Below are 16,655 nucleotides of genomic sequence, written 5' to 3'. Positions count from 1 at the left end.
TCTGCTTCCATTGCCCATCCCGTCCAGACCTTGGACCCATTTGTCCATGGATTTTATCACGGATTTACCGAATTCTTCGGGAAAAACTGTGATTCTGGTGGTTGTAGATTGTTTTAGTAAAATGGCACACTTTATTGCATTACCTAGTCTACCCAATGCTAAAACTCTTGCGCAGGTGTTTATCGACAACATCGTGAAACTACATGGCATTCCCTCTGATGTGGTGTCCGATAGAGGGACTCAGTTTGTTTCCAGATTCTGGAAAGCGTTCTGTACTCGTCTGGGTGTACAATTGTCCTTCTCTTCGGCTTTTCATCCTCAGTCGAACGGACAGACGGAGCGCACTAATCAGAATCTGGGAGAGTGGTCTTCATTTTTGTCGTTAGCTGAGTTTGCTATAAATAACTGTAGACAGGAATCCACTGATAAGTCGCCGTTTATTGGAGCATATGGGTTCCATCCACAGTTTGGTACATTTTCTGGTGCTCATAATTCTGGCATTACTGAGGAGGAACGATTTTCCTCTTCTTTGTCTTCTATTTGGCGGAAAAGCCAAAATAACCTGAAAAAGATGGGCAACAGGTATAAGCGTGTGGCTGACAGGAGACGTATGAGTGGTCCGGACCTGAGAGTGGGTGATTCTGTGTGGCTGTCTACAAGAAACATTAAACTTAAGGTACCTTCTTGGAAGTCGGGCCCAAGATTTATTGGTCCATATAAGATCACTGCCATTGTTAACCCTGTAGCCTTCAGTCTTGAACTTCCTCAGGCATTTTAGAATTTCAGATCAGCAGGATTGTGGACTCCCGAGTTCTCCGGAGATCCCTCCAGTATCTCGTTCATTGGAGAGGGTACGGACCAGAGGAGAGGATGTGGGTTCCAGCGACCGATGTTAATGCTAGTCGTCTGGTGAGAGCATTCCACAGAGCTCATCCTGATAAGGTCGGTCCTGGGTGCCCGGAGGTCACGCGTAGAAGGGGGGGTACTGTCACATCTGTGACAGGTCCCAGAAGGTCTGAAAGATTATCTATGCATTAGTGATCTGACAGCCTCTTTTGGTTTCACTTTGTCTGTATGTTGCTGGTATGTCCACACCTCCTGTTCAGGTGTGGATCATGTGACCTCTACCACACCTTATTTAGTCTGACTTTTCAGATCACTCCTTGCTTGGGATAGCTTCATTTGGACTTGGAAGAGCTAGAGTGTGGTTCGCTTTGAAGTCCTGTTCATCCTTCATCCTCTGAAGTTAAGTGTTCCGCTTGTCGTGTTTTGTATTCCCCCATTCGGTGCACAGCCGATTAAGTAACTGCACCCCCCAGGAACAGTTGTGGCCTAGTCTGCCCCAAAAACCGGGGCCCAGTTAACACATGGCTGCCGGGAACACTGCCGGGCAGCCCGGGGGAAGAAAAAAAGCTAAGGGGGAATGCAGCAGGTGGTTGGAGTCCCCCATGAAGTAAATGAAGTATGCGGCGCACGAGGCGTCCGTTATTGCTTTTCCCTCATTAACCCTGTCGGAGTGGCGCGCTTGGCGCCCGCTCCCGACAGGGTCAGAATATGGAGCTGGGGAGCGGTAGAGGGGAGCGGGAGCCGTGCGCTCCTCTCCATCCCGATGATGTATACACTGTCACCCCGCAGCGCCATCTTGCCCCTGGCTGAGAGTTGCGGCCCCAATTCCTCCTCCATATTAACCCCCTATTAGCAGTCTACTGGCCTAGGGGGGAGTGAGAGGGACTGTTATAGGGGTCTTGAGAGATAATAAGGGCCCCTGGCAGCTTGTGCCTGCTGTGTCCCCCTAGTTAACCCTGAGGGCAGGAGAAAACTATGCAGAGAGGGAGAAGCACCAGGGGAGAACCATGCCAAGAGGGAGGGAGGGGGAAGGGGTTAATACTTACCTAGTCCCGTGTACTCACCTCCTCTGGTCCAGCAGGGTCACCCCTTCAGCTACTGGCACCGTAGTGGCAGGACGCTGGGAGTAGGGGGGGGTCTTGCCTCCTATTGACACTAGAAAAAACTGAAGCTCTCTCTCCAGGCTGGAGGGGGTATAGCTGCCAGGGAAGGAGCTAACAGCTTTTACTAGTGTCAACGCCTCCTAGAGGACATAGCTATACCCACGGTTTCTGTGTCCCCCAATGAATATGGGCGAGAAAGTTATATTCCATAGTCTGATTGCCGAATTGAATAAATTATCATATTAATATCACATATTTTTGATTGTCATAGGCTGAGACAGAGTCAAGGGACAACATTTATTGTTCCTATATTAATCTGTTTTGTCATGTTATAGCCTGTTGGTAAACAGAAGATCCTGAGTTTTTCTTGGTATATTAATTATTGGTCTGTTTGCTAAAAATATAGCATTCGCATTTTATCATATATAATTTTAAGTCGTTTTGTATTGGTGAAGTGATGGTGTTTGGTTACAGCACCATCTAGTGGTGGTGAGTGGTATCACAGTTTAAAATCTGTATGTCTGAAAATTGTCTGTATTTTTATTGAATTTATATGCATTCTGTAAATAAATAAATTTTATATTTTTGCATAATTGATTGCCCTTTTTTTTTATTAATTGCATAAATTAAATTTAGAGTCTCAAGATAAAAGAAAAGGCGTTTTTATGTCCGCCTAGTGTATTTCCTGACTGATTTCCATGTTTTATTGACATTTTATCTCTTAGATAAGATATTTTATATAAAAGATATAGTTTTGACAAGAGGCTCGGTCTATGCACCCTTTGGCACGCCCAGGTCCAGTTGATTGACTTTCGAGTTCTCCTCATCGTCCCGTAAATCCCGAACCTGCGCCATCCCGTTAGTATTCGGCGCAGGCAGTGAAGGACGCGCTCCTGCTGCCGGCTTCCTCACTGCGCCTGCGCCGAAGGAAGGAAACCGGCAGCAGGAGCGCATCCTTTACTCACTGCGCCGAATACTAAACGAGACGGCGCAGGCACGAGATGGCGCAGGCACGAGATTTACAGGACACTGAGGAGAACTCGAAAGTCAATCAACTGGACCTGGGCGTGCCAAAGGGTGCGCAGAACGAGCCTCTAGGTGCTGAAGCAACGCCCCAGTAGCACCTAGAGGCTCATTAGCATATTTTAAGTCTTTCTTTTAAGAGAACGGCGGCGGGCAGGGAGTCATAAAGCACACCATTATGTACTGCTGACAGTAGCCCATCGCTAATCTCAGTCAGCTACATAACGTTATTTCTCATGACAGAAACCCTTTAAGATATAAACTTATTTACCCCATATGGTAAATGCCATAATGGAAAAAAAAATATATATTTAGTTGATTCACCCCCCCCTTCAAAAAACAAAAAACAAGTGATCAAAAAGTCATAAACACTCAAAAATGGTATCAATAAAAACTACAGATCACCCTGCAAAAAAGACTAAACAACTCTGTAAACATAACTATAAAAAAAAGTTATGGTGGTCAGAATATGGCGATGAAAATAATTCCTCCCCCCCAAAAAACATATTTTTTAAGTATTAAAAGAAGAACTACATAATTGTGGTATCTCTGTAATCGTACTGACCCGGAGAACGAAGGAAACAGGTCATTTTTACTGCATAAAATGCCATAAAAACAAAACCCCAAAACATTTTTTTTCCAATTCCACCATATTTGGAATGTTTTTTTTTTTTTTTTTCAGTTTCCCACTACATTGTATGCAATATTTAAATGGTGCCACTGGAAAGTCCAAATTGTCCCACAAAAAAACAAGCCCTGATATGGCTATGTGACCTAGAAAATAAAAAAGTTATGGCTCTGGAAAAGTTGGGAGTAAAAAACTAAAATGCAAAAAATGGAAACTGGCCCAGTCCTGAAGGGATAAAAGAGCAATAACTGCAATATTGATGACCTGTCCTTTGGATTGCCAAGGAAGCCCAGAGTTAGATTAGCTGTTAGGAATAAATTACTGACAGTCTGCAAAGAAGGTCCAGATGGGTGGTACCAGCTGGTGTTTTGTCCCTGCACAGTCTGACACTGGCAGCACTGATTGGATAGTGTCAGACTTTGCAAGAATACACCCACAACTGGTAACACCCATCTGGACCTTCTTTGCAAACTGCTTGAAAATCATTCATAAACTTCTAGCGGGCGTAATAAAGGAATGACACGACACAGAGTCATAAGAATAGATGCTCCAGAATTGCAATTAGAAGGGAGATGAATGTATTTAGTGAGATTTTAAAAGCGCCTCTTTAATCAAGGTAATTACCTGCTTCATTTCTTGGCTGCATATACATTATAAAGTATTAAAAAATTTGAATCTTTACCTAAAAGCAACCGACTCCATTATGGCTCGTACAAGGTGGCACTTTGTGGTGGAAGGCTTCAGTCCCATGAAGGAGGCACATGCATAGGGATCATTCACTGGAGCCTAAATACACAGAAAGCAATGAGCAAAAAGAACATGCTCCCTGCCACTGCCTTCCATAATATAGTAATAGAGTAACACTTACATACATGTACCGGCAGCAGGGAGGGAGAAAACAGACACGTTACAAGCAGACGATACAGACTCTATATGCATTATCTCTGGCTGTAGAGATGTCTATGCATATAATACAAATGCCCACGTATAATGTACACAGAGCGGCAATGCAGAACACTACGGCGAAAGTTTGTAGACAGTGACCTTCTGGGAGCAGTATAAGGAAGCCTCATTTCAAAAGGGTAGGGGGGGGGGGGGGGTCATTTATTAAGACCGGCGTTTTAGACACCGATCTTAATAAAGCTCCTGCTCTGGCGGTGGATCGCCAAAGTTATGAAGAGGCCATTTTCTGCGCCTAAAACAGGTGTAGAAAATGGTGAATGAGACCGGTCCACTTCCCCCGCACGTTTTAGACCTGCCGTGGCAAAGTCACAGATTGCGGCGCAAAAAAAAGCGAACCGCAATCTGTGCCTGAAACACACCTAATATAGGCATATTTCAGGTTGATAATTGACCCCCATTGTATTTAGTTGGACACATCTACTCCCATAAAGAGGAACTGTCATGTGGCCAAAAACTACAGACACCATGGGGGGAGTTATCATAGCTGGTGTTTTACACTGGCCTACGATACCGACTGCGCTGCCGGAGGATGCGCCTCGACTGAATGATAAAATCACCCCCATATCTTTAATGTTTGTTGCCCCCTTTACTGAACTATGGGTTTTTCTTTTTCTCTAGGTTCCCCCTATAATCTTTGCCTTTACTTCCCGCGGCTAATTAACAGACAAATTGACAACTAGGGGGTCTACACCGCACAGTGTTAAAGGGGTGTCAACCATAGCCACTTGGTCGCTGCCCATGGACAGTATCAGAGAGGCTCTCGCAGCAGGATCTACTGAGACTTACACCATCTAATTCGAGAATGCAGGCCACACAAAGGAGATTGTACCCCTGAGCGTCAGGCAGCCAGCCCACAGCAGGGGAAGCTGAGGATCAATGCCACCAAGGAGAAGAAGAAGCTCTAGATGGGATCACACTGCTGGAGCCGCTCTGACAACGATAGAGTGGCTCTACTTCACACTCCTTTGATAGTGGGCGTTGGAGACCACAGAGTTGTCAATTTATTCAAGAATTAACATATATGGAACATGAAGTAACGCTGCAATCTTCGGGAGAACGGAGGACCTAGATAAAAAAATTAAAAAAACACAATATAACCTGTGGGCAACAAACTTCTTTTGTCGCCATGACAGATCGTTTTTAAAGCATCGCATAGTTCTGAAACTACAATACATACAGAGTACAATAAAAAAAAGAAAGAAAAGAAATGAAAATAATAATGGGCAGCTGAAAACCGCATAGAAAAAAGTGTAAACTAACAGACGCCGCTTTCACAAATGGTATGAATTCAGCACCTCAGCACTTTATTAAACAGATGCATACGGACAGATGTCCCATCTCCATGCAATGTGTCCTCAAGCAGCACGTGACCCAGCAGAGAAACTGCTGACACCAGTCATTGGCTGCAGCTGCACATATGATGCTGTTGCTCTAGGAGTCTACAGAACGGGGACTAGAAGACCATTGAAGTCACCCATTGAGATGGACTTGTGCAGGAATGGCCAACCTGCGGCTCTCCAGCTGTTGTAAAACTACAATTCCCACCATACCCTGCTATAGGCAGTCTCGGCATGCTGGGAGTTGTAGTTTTGAAACAGCTGGAGAGACGCAGGTTGGCCATGTCTGGACTTGTGTGTCGGGGAGGAATGTTTTTTTTTTCCCCAAAAGGTACAGCAGGCTGGAGCTGAGAGTTATAAGACTCCTTTAAATTCCCAAAGGCTGTGCTCTAATAGTGGTCCTTCCATTGCCTGTACTTACCTGCAGGCCTGAAAAGGATGGTACGAAGTAAATCCCATCACAGTCCGGGACATTTCTGACCATTATCTCGGTGTCTGCAAAATCTGTGAAAAGATCTTAGAAATGAAGATGGTTATTCAATGGATGAGGAAGATATAGCAAAATCTACCAGAATTCTATAATTCACTGGGAATTCATAATGTATTTTCAGATGCATCCTCCATCTGTAAAGGGTGGGTTCACATCGCATTTTATGCGTCTGTTTGACTTATTTATTAGTAAATTAAAAAAAGATACAAAAACATTGTGCACAACGTTCTTGTATCCTGAAGAGTCCGGTAAAAAAGAAAGTTATACGTTTTTTTTACAATGTAAAAAAAATACTTTTTATTTTTACAATGGAACTCTATGGGGAAGGATGCCACTGTATGGCATCTGTCTGAGGCATCTGTTTTTTGTATACATTAAACCAATGGAAAACATGATGTGAACCCACTAACACCATTACTTCAGACTACTATACATGATGGGCCTAGAACTACTCTGAGGACTTACTCAGCTCTTGTGCCCACTTGATAGCAGTCCCTGTATCGGAGGAATTACCCTCCGCTAAACACGCCAACTCATTGCCAATCTTCCAGCCAACTAGCGGGTATAGACCTTATAGAAAAACATACAATTATCAACCTTGTAAGTTTTCAGGTGTTTGCTATGGTAGGTTGTAGAATGCGAGTCATATCTGCCCCTACCGGCTATAGAAGTGTGGAGATTAGTCCCAGTATTGATGGTCATAAATGTTCCAGTTCCCATTGTCAATTTAACATCCCCCACATCAAAACAGCACTGGCCAAACATGGCAGCCTGTTGGTCTGCAACCTATGGAAATGAGCAAGTCATGATAAAAGGGAGACGTAGCTGTCCTCCACAGGACTCTGGTTATATCACCTGTTTCTTTTATATCAGTGGTTTCACTCACCAACGCCCGGATCGGGATTGGAGCTCCAAAAATACTGGAATCCACTTCTCCAAAGTTATGACTAAAAATGTGAGGAAAAAAAAAATACCATGTCAGACTGATAACACATAAGACCTGTTTCACATTTGCGTTAAAGAGATCTGGCATATCTTTGCATGCTGGCATTGCCAGAAGCAGATGCTTTGCCGTCCGGCCCCATTCACTATAGTGGGGATCGCTATTTATCTGGCCGCAACCGAGAAGCGGCCGGCAAAATACCGCTGCGCGTAGTGGTTTTTGTCCGGCCGCTTCTCGGCATGTTAGCATCCGGCAGTGCTGGATCCAGTCGTCTCCGGCAGGCTGCTCCCCTGCTGGAACAGCTTGCCGAAAATGTATAGTGCAAATGTGAAACAAGACTAAGGCTCCATTCACACATCCGCAATTGTGGTCCGCATCCGTTCCACAATTGCGCGGAACGGGTGCGGACCCATTCATTCTCTATAAGGACGGAATGGATGCGGACAGCACTAAGTGTGCTGTCGGCATCCGCATTTCCGAAGCGCGCCGCCGATCTTCCGGTCCGCGGCTCCAGAAAAAAAATAAAAAATTGAATATGTCCTATTCTTAGAATAGGCATTTCTATGGGGGTGCCAGCCGGGCGTATTGGGTATCCGCAATACACTACGGACGTCTGAATGGAGCCTAAGAGGTTGACAGAGCAAAAAATCCTGAGTAACCCCACCTGGTGTCCTCCACACGAGGAAATATAGAGAGAGGGATGGACATCAGCGAGCAGAGGAAGGAGCTCCAGCTCATCTAGAAAAAAAGGTAAAGGATCATTTATGTGAAATACTACAGCATCACCTAATAAAGCTTAAAGGGGTTGTCCTACAAAATATTCTACAGTTTTCAAACCAGCACCTGGATCAGAATATTTTTGTAACTGCATGTAATTAAAAATGTATAATTCACTGAAATCCATCTGTATGGCGCCACCTGCTGTTTGCTCTTTTTCTAATTTCTCTGTCCTGCTCACTGAGATAGAAGCACAGGTCTTCATTCCACCCTTCACCCGCAGAATCTGCCCAGCGGGACTTGTGTCCCTCCACGTCCCATGTTGGACTGTAGGGGATTATACCGCTGCCCAACACGTTTAAAAGAAAAAACTTAATCAAACAACAAAAATAAGGTGGTCAGACCTCCGACTGAGAAGATATAGCGGCCTAGAAATAGGTAGCAATGACCACGGGGAAGGGGGAGGCGACGGCCATAGCTCACTAGCAAAGTTACAAAACACAAATCTAAAATAATTTTTAAAAGAAAATTATTTAGGGGGGTTTGAGAACTTCACTAGTCACTTTGCGCTTCATGGACTTGAGACAAAAAATAAAAATACAGTGCCTTCATTTATCAAATCTAACAGAAAGGTCGGCTGTTATTTCCTGAATAGTTCTGGGAAACAAAGAACATTAAAGTGCACTGTGAATATTTTCTAACAAAGCCTCTTACTGTTCAGCAGCTTTGATAAATAAGGTCAACAGATTTCTCTACAAGGGTTGGAACTTCATTTTTGTCATACAGAAATCCAAGTCTTTCCGATTGCTAAGAAATTTCTGGCTGACTGCAGCCACCACCAGGGGGAGCTTACTGTATCCGGATTTGTAACAGCCAATGAGAGCTCAGCTTTCATTTCTCAAACTGTTATGGAATAATGAAAGATTCTCTGTGATTGGCTGCTGTGACCAACAAGGCCATTTTTTTGTTAAGCAGGTTTGATGAGAGGTATTTTATTATATAATTTGACAAAGTGGCAACAATTTCCACAGCTCTGTACAGTACATTACAGGCAACATACAATGCATACACAGCACAGTGCCTTGCCCATTACAAATGGAGGTCTGACCGCACAATGTTGCTCCTCAGCACACTGTGCATAGGTGGCTTCCTCAGCCAAAAATGTTCTGGTCTGTATTAACCCCTTAAGGACTCAGCCCTATTTCACCTTAAGGACTTGGCCATTTTTTGCAAATCTGACCAGTGTCACTTTAAGTGCTGATAACTTTAAAACGCTTTGACTTATCCAGGCCGTTCTGAGATTGTTTTTTCGTCACATATTGTACTTCATGACACTGCTAAAATTGGGTCAAAAAAGTAAAATTTTTTGCATAAAAAAATACCATATTTACCAAAAATTTTGAAAAATTTGCAAATTTCAAAGTTTCAGTTTCTCTACCTCTGTAATACATAGTAATACCCCCAAAAATTGTGATGACTTTACATTCCCCATATGTCTACTTCATGTTTGTAGCATTTTGGGATTGATATTTTATTTTTTGGGGATGTTACAAGGCTTAGAAGTTTAGAAGCAAATCTTGAAATTTTTCTGAAATTTACAAAAACCTAATTTTTAGGGACCACTACAGGTCTGAAGTCACTTTGCGAGGCTTACATAATAGAAACCGCCCAAAAATGACCCCATTCTATAAACTACACCCCTCAAGGTATTCAAAACTGATTTTACAAACTTCGTTAACCCTTTAGGTATCGCACAAGAGTTATTGGCAAATGGGGATGAAATTTGAGAATTTAATTTTTTTGCCTAATTTTCCATTTTAACCCATTTTTTCCACTAACAAAGCAAGGGTTAACAGCCAAACAAGACTGTATCTTTATTGCCCTGACTCTGCTGTTTACAGAAACACCCCATATGTGGCCGTAAACTACTGTACGGGCACACAGTAGGGCGTAGAGGGAAAGGTGCGCCGTATGGTTTTTGGAAGCCAGATTTTGCTGGACTGTTTTTTTGAAACCATGTCCCATTTGAAGCCCCCTTAGAGTAGAAACTCCATAAAAGTGACCCCATCTAAGAAACTACACCCCTCAAGGTATTCAAAACTGATTTTACAAACTTTGTTAACCCTTTAGGTGTTGCACAAGATTTAATGGAAAATAGAGATACAATTTCAAAATTTCACTTTTGTGGCAGATTTTCCATTTTTTTTTTCCAGTTACAAAGCAAGGGTTAACAGCCAAACAAAACTCATTATTTATGGCCCTGATTCTGTAGTTTACAGAAACACCCCATATGTGGTCGTAAACCTATGTACGGGCACACGGAAGGGCGCAGAAGGAAAGGAATGCCATACGGTTTTTGGAAGGCAGGTTTTGCTGGACTGTTTTTTTTTACACCATGTCCCATTTGAAGCCCCCCTGATGCACCCCTAGAGTGGAAACTCCAGAAAAGTGACCCCATTTTAGAAAGTACGGAATAGGGTGGCAGCTTTGTTGGTACTAGTTTAGGGTACACATGATTTTTGGTTGCTCTATATTACACTTTTTGTGCGGCAAGGTAACAAGAAATTGCTTTTTTGGCACGTTTTTTTTTTTTTGTTATTTACAACATTCATCTGACAGGTTAAATCATGTGGTAATTTTATAGAGCAGGTTGTCGCGGACGCGGCGATACCTAATATGTATACAATTATTTTTTTAGTTTTAGTGTCTCCATAGTCTAAGAGCCATAGTTTTTTCAGTTTTTGGGTGATTATCTTGAGTAGGGTCTCATTTTTTGCGGGATGAGATGACGGTTTGATTGGAACTATTTTGGGGTGCATATGACTTTTTGATCGCTTGTTATTACACTTTTTGTGACGTAAGATGACAAAAAATTGCTTTTTTTACACCGTTTTTATTTTTTACGGTGGTCACCTGAGGGGTTAGATCATGTGATATTTTTATAGAGCCGGTCGATACGGACGCGGCGATACCTAATATGTATACTTTATTTTTATTTATGTAAGTTTTACACAATGATTTCATTTTTGAAACAAAAAAAATCATGTTTTAGTGTTTCCATAGTCTGAGGGACATAGTTTTTTCAGTTTTTGGGCGATTATCTTGAGTAGGGTATGATTTTTGCGGGATGAGATGACGGTTTTATTGGTACTATTTTGGCGTACATGTGACTTTTTTGATCACTTTTATTACCTTTTTTGGGAAGTAAGGTGGGCAAAATTTCAATTTTCTCATAGTTTTTATTTTTTTATGGTGTTCACCGTGCGGGGAAAGTAACATGACCGTTTTATAGATCAGGTCGTTACGGACGCGGCGATACCTAATATGTGTAGTGTATTTTATTTTTTTTATTTTTATTCAGTGATGAATGTTTTTCTTTTTTATCTTAACTTTTTTCACTTTTTTTTTGACCCAGACCCACTTGGTTCTTGAAGATCCAGTGGGTCTGATGTCTGTATAATACAGTACAGTATATATTGTTCTGTACTGTATTTTACTTACACTGAACAGATCTATGCTTTTAGCATAGATCTGTTCAGCACCATGGACAGCAGGACGCCTGAGCAGGCGTCCTGTTGCCATGGGAACCTTCCCCGTCTGCCACAACTTCGCAGACGGGGAAGGGTAAGCACAGGGCTGAGGGGGGCTGTCGGGGGGCTCTCTCCCTCTCCATCGGGGGGCTGCAAAGGCACAGCAGCCCCCCGATGGAGAGGGAGGGAGCTCCCTGACCGATGACAGTTAACTCTTTCCATACAGCGGTCCGTACGGACCGCGGTATGGAAAGGGTTAAACGGCTGACATCTACACAGATGTCAGCCGTTTATACCAGGGTGCCAGCAATGTGCTGGCACCCTGGTATACCCACTAGAAGCCAACGATCATTCAATGTGCTGGCACCGCCCGCCTCCCGCAAAGCCCCCACCGCATGCGACACCCCCCCCGCAGGCATCAAATCATGCAGGGGTGCAGGGGGGGGGGGGGGGGGGGTGAAAAATATTGATTTTAGGCACTCAAAAGTTTCTGATCCCCGCGCTCAGGGACCGCGGGGATCAGAAACTGCAAAAAGCGCAGCAAACCGCAGGTCTGAATTGACCTGCGGTTTGCTGCGATCGCCGACACGGGGGGGTCACATGACCCCCCCCTGGCATTGTCACAGGATGCCGGCTGAATGATGAAATCCCGTTCTGATTAACCCCTGGGGCGCTGGAATACTGATTTCAAGTTAGGACGTACCGGTACGCCCTGAGTCCTTAAGGACTCGGGAAATAGGGCGTACCGATACGCCCTGCGTCCTTAAGGGGTTAAAGGGGTTGTGCATGAATGGGCATGTGAGGGGAGCTGATCAGCGCTGTGGCCGGTGATTGGCTACAGCTAGTATTGAGTGAAGCGAGCGTCGGATGCTTCAGCCGAAGAGCTTTGTTCAAAACTTCGGAATATCCGTCTCCGTACAGTATTAGAATGTATAGGCTCCGATGAGCCAAAGTTAGTATTATTCCGAAGTTTTGAACGAAGCGACTTCGTATGCGACTTTCGGCATACAAAGCGCGCTTCGCTCAACACTAACTGCGGCGATGCCAAACCAAATGTTGACATTGTTGAGGGAGCCCAGCGGAGCATCACAGGCCTGCAGCAGAGGAAGCCAGCGCCGGGAAGCAGTAAGTCATCTTTCCTTTACAGGTCCAGATAAACCCCCCCCCCCCTCCCCCATACTTACACAACCCCTTTAAAGGTGTTATCCAAGACTAATAAAGACCTCACAGAGTGGATGGCTTGTGGTGGTGATCATACTTACCATGTCCCCGCAGCTGGGTTTGGTGTCTGTTGCTCCCAGGCCGGCTCTTCCTCTCCCTGCAGCGACGTAAACATCCATGACCTGCCTCGCTTACATAACGTGACCAGTTGTCGTGATGCAAAGGGAGCTGGTCACCACAGTGGCCTGTCAGTGGCTGCAGTGATCACGCGTCCTCCCATCAACGGATTTTGATTTCAGCGCTGCAGGGAGAAAAAGTTGGTCTAGGAGCAATAGACACCAAATCCAGTGGTGTGGGTCCAGATAAGTATGATCACCACTGCAAGTCGCCCCCTCTCTGGGAGGTCTTTATTAGTCTAGGATAACCTTTTTAAATAATCTAACATGGCTGGTGCTCCAACTTTAGATTTTTTATATTCTGCCTATTTTATAAGTGAAGTAAATATCCATTAAAAAGAGTATTCCCATCTCAAACATGTTTGCTACATCCACAGGATATACCATAAATGCCCGTCCACCTCTGTGACCTGCCCCTGCCTGGATATGGCAGCCAGAGGTGGTGACAACTGCAGAAACAGCCAACCAACTGCCATACAAGTGAACGCAAGTTATGGAAACGTAGATCAGCAAGCTATGCGGTTTCTGTGACTTGCGAAATGGGGCCCATTCTGTTTTAGTGCAGAAAGCACAGAGAGCATATAAATTACCACTGTGGGTAGCAGTTTATTTTTGCATATGCTGGGGGAAATCAAATTGATGTAAAGGAAAAGTGAAACAGTTCCCCAAGGCAGGTAGATACCCACTCATTTTTTCCAGGCCCAGATGGACATATCTTCCCTGTACGGTTTCATAAAAAACGCACTGTTCACTCTGACCATCCATGTGTTGGGGCCACTTACCAAGTAAGGGTCAAAAATGGCGGTGCTACTTGCATTAGAATAGTCAGTTGCGTGTACAGAGCCTGAAAAGGAGAAAAAGAAGCTTTTAATAACTCCCAGCACTGCATTCAACCACATACAGTTCTCGCCTCCACCATCCAAATCTTTTTTCCTGACATATACAACTTTTTTTTTTTACTCCAGTATAGTTATATGGGGCTTTGTTGTACTTTCCTTATTTTAGGGTACGTATACATTCGAATTTACTGAATATTCTTTATTATTGCATGCATTGAGCATTCAATATTAGATCGCCTAACCTCAGGATCATTCAAAAATATCCGATGAGGGTCTGAATCCCGTCACGCACGATGATCAGCTATTTGAGGAGGCTGGGTCTCTCAAATGACCGTCACAGCCTCTTCCTAGGAAAGTGAAGTCACGTTCATCGGTCACACAGTCTATGTGCAGTTCAGTCCCATCCAAGGGAATGGGCCTAGCCAAATACCAAACACAGTCGCCATGTACGGTGCTGTTCTTTGAGAGAAGGCTGCAGCGCTCACCGGAGCTCTGCGGTGGGGGTGCCAGGAGTCAGAGCTCCACGATCAGATATTGACGGCCTAGCCGGATACAACCGTTTGCCACCGGAGCCCAATGACTTGAATGGGAGCCAGCCGCTCCCCGGCATAAATTCTGGGATTTGACTGGACAAAAACTGTTGCGTGTAGAAATTTCTGAAGCTCAGCATTTATGGAAGGGAGTGGCCAGATCCCCACTGGTTCCCATTATAGTCTTTGGGGTCCTGCGGGGTCTGGAGAACTCTGGCTGTAGTGCGAAACTAGCCTTTACCCGCATGCCCTAACAACCAGGGGCCATGAATAGACTCAGGACTGTCCATTGGACAACAGAAGATACAGGTCCTGTACAACATGCCTGGATCATTCAAATCATACATACGTACTGCATGTACGAAAAAAAAGAGGTGATGCTATGATCACCACAGGTGAAAACATGCATCTTTCAGAAATAGACAGCATTTACCATTCGTGAGTTTATACAGCAGCCATGTGTCAATGGTACCAAAACAGCAATTTCCCTCTTCTGCCGCTTGACGCACCTGAAAATGTTGAAAGACGACACAAATCAATTGAGATAATACCACACAAAGCCAACAGAACATACGTATTTGAAACTGCAACATGTTGTGTTTATTGCCTCTTAGTGGTGTTTTTTCCCCACCGACTAGATATAACAGCAGCCACCACTAGGGGGAGCTCTTAGCACAGAGATTTATACAGCTCCCATTGAACTCAACAATAAATATACAGCGATCTTCTAGGTGGAGGCAGCATGCAATAAACCACTGAAATGCAGCTGTGCCGATTTGCTGGTATTGTAAAATCCTGCAGATCTTCCAACTGTAACTCCACAGAAGAAAATCTGCAGTGTATCCCAAGACCAGAGACACACGAGCGAGTGCAATGCGATAAACTCGCAACGTGTCAGTCAAAGGTTCCGTCCTGACCTCCGCTCCTCGACAGGATTGCACAGCATTATACCGATTTGTAATGTTGTGCATCCCTTAGAGCCCTGAAATCGATTGCATTACACTGCCAGAATACTGTCAGTGTAATACCAAAGATTCCAGAACTCCAAAGGTTACACAGCATTATAAGTTAATTTAATGATGTGCGATCCTGTCAAGACGGGACCTCTCACTGACACACGCTGCGAGTTTAATCGCATTGTACTTGCTCGTGTGTCTCTGGCCCAAGAGGAAAAAAGTGCATGAAATTGCAGTTGCAGTTTTCAACATCTGGTATTCTGATGCAATGAGGACCCTTGACATGGGTTTTGTATTTCTGCAGCATGGAACCAGGCCTCCTTATGATATTGGGGGAGGACGCGGTGTCGTGTGCTTACAAGGGGCTGGGTAGCAGTCTGTGCTAATAGAATGGGTACGAACAACGGGCTCTTGGACAGTAAGGTGTACCACACATACCATGTAAATATACTAAACACCCCCCTCCTCATGGATGGAAAGCGTGGAAGGGGATGTTCTGAGGGTTTTGCACCTGTGTGAAATCTCTCATATTGGGGCACGAGGTGCGGTTAAAATCATATCAAACCTGTCCGGGAGTCACCTGTAAAAACCAGAAGTAAATGCATGTTTTTTTTCCAGATGTAGTTATGGTACAGTTCTGACCGCACCTCAGCTGCTACCTGTGAACATAGCCTAAAATCGCATCTCGTCTTGTGTTTCATGACACTGATCGCGTATCCTCAGGACATCAATATCCAACAGAATGAATTGCTACATTACATGTACGATGGCGCTCATCTTTACCTCAGGGATGTTTTGTAAGACCCACGCCAGCCGCAGGGACACATGCTGAGTGGTGAAATTGATCAGGCTCGCTGCTAGAAAACGCTTTCTTCGTGTGAAGAAGTGGAGGAATTTACAGGAACCATGAACAGCCTAAAGACAAAAATGAAGGGTCTGAGCCTACTGGAGAGCAGACAGGACGCAGGTTCTTTAACACAATAACCAAAAGAGTAAGTCAATCTTATTCTCTGTATAAGGAAAAGTTATACAATTATCTAATAAACTTTCTCTAACAATTCCTCATGGTTTTGAAGATCTCTGCTGGTAGTCGATGAATAGCAACTTACATTGTTTACTTCCATGGGTTGAAAATCCATCTGTCTCATCTTACAGTCTACCTCCCGGCCAGGAAACATCAGTGTGCTCCAGCGCTCTGCTGCTTCAGTAGCTCTCATTGAGGTGCATGAGAGCTCCGGACACAGCGCAGCACAGCAAGCTCTGGTGTTTCTGAGTTGGGGAGACAGCAGAGCTTGTTGTGCTACACCGTCTCCGGGGCTCTCATGCCCGGCAAAGAGCTACTGAAGCAGCAGAGCGGCCTGGAGGTGGTCAGAACTGCGTCTCATCTCGCCTTAAGGTCCATTCACACGTCCG

General features: G+C 44.4%; 1 protein-coding gene across 1 annotated transcript in view; it reads right to left on the bottom strand.

Annotated features, from left to right (window-relative positions):
* Positions 1–16,655, bottom strand: part of GK5 (glycerol kinase 5) — a 57,156-nt gene that overhangs the window by 14,153 nt on the left and 26,348 nt on the right. The window contains exons 5-13 of the mRNA XM_040427771.1: positions 16,026–16,157; positions 14,720–14,795; positions 13,700–13,761; positions 7,998–8,071; positions 7,277–7,337; positions 7,050–7,176; positions 6,856–6,960; positions 6,322–6,416; positions 4,283–4,386 (exon numbers count right to left, since the gene is read on the bottom strand). Of these exons, the coding sequence (XP_040283705.1) occupies positions 4,283–4,386; positions 6,322–6,416; positions 6,856–6,960; positions 7,050–7,176; positions 7,277–7,337; positions 7,998–8,071; positions 13,700–13,761; positions 14,720–14,795; positions 16,026–16,157 (836 nt within the window). The remainder of the gene's footprint in view (positions 1–4,282; positions 4,387–6,321; positions 6,417–6,855; positions 6,961–7,049; positions 7,177–7,276; positions 7,338–7,997; positions 8,072–13,699; positions 13,762–14,719; positions 14,796–16,025; positions 16,158–16,655) is intronic.

This window comes from Bufo bufo, chromosome 4 (assembly GCF_905171765.1).
Source record: "Bufo bufo chromosome 4, aBufBuf1.1, whole genome shotgun sequence".
In the NCBI taxonomy this organism is placed as follows: Eukaryota; Metazoa; Chordata; class Amphibia; order Anura; family Bufonidae; genus Bufo; species Bufo bufo.
Note: the sequence above shows the minus strand (reverse complement) of the source record. Positions and strands in the feature narration are given on the sequence as shown.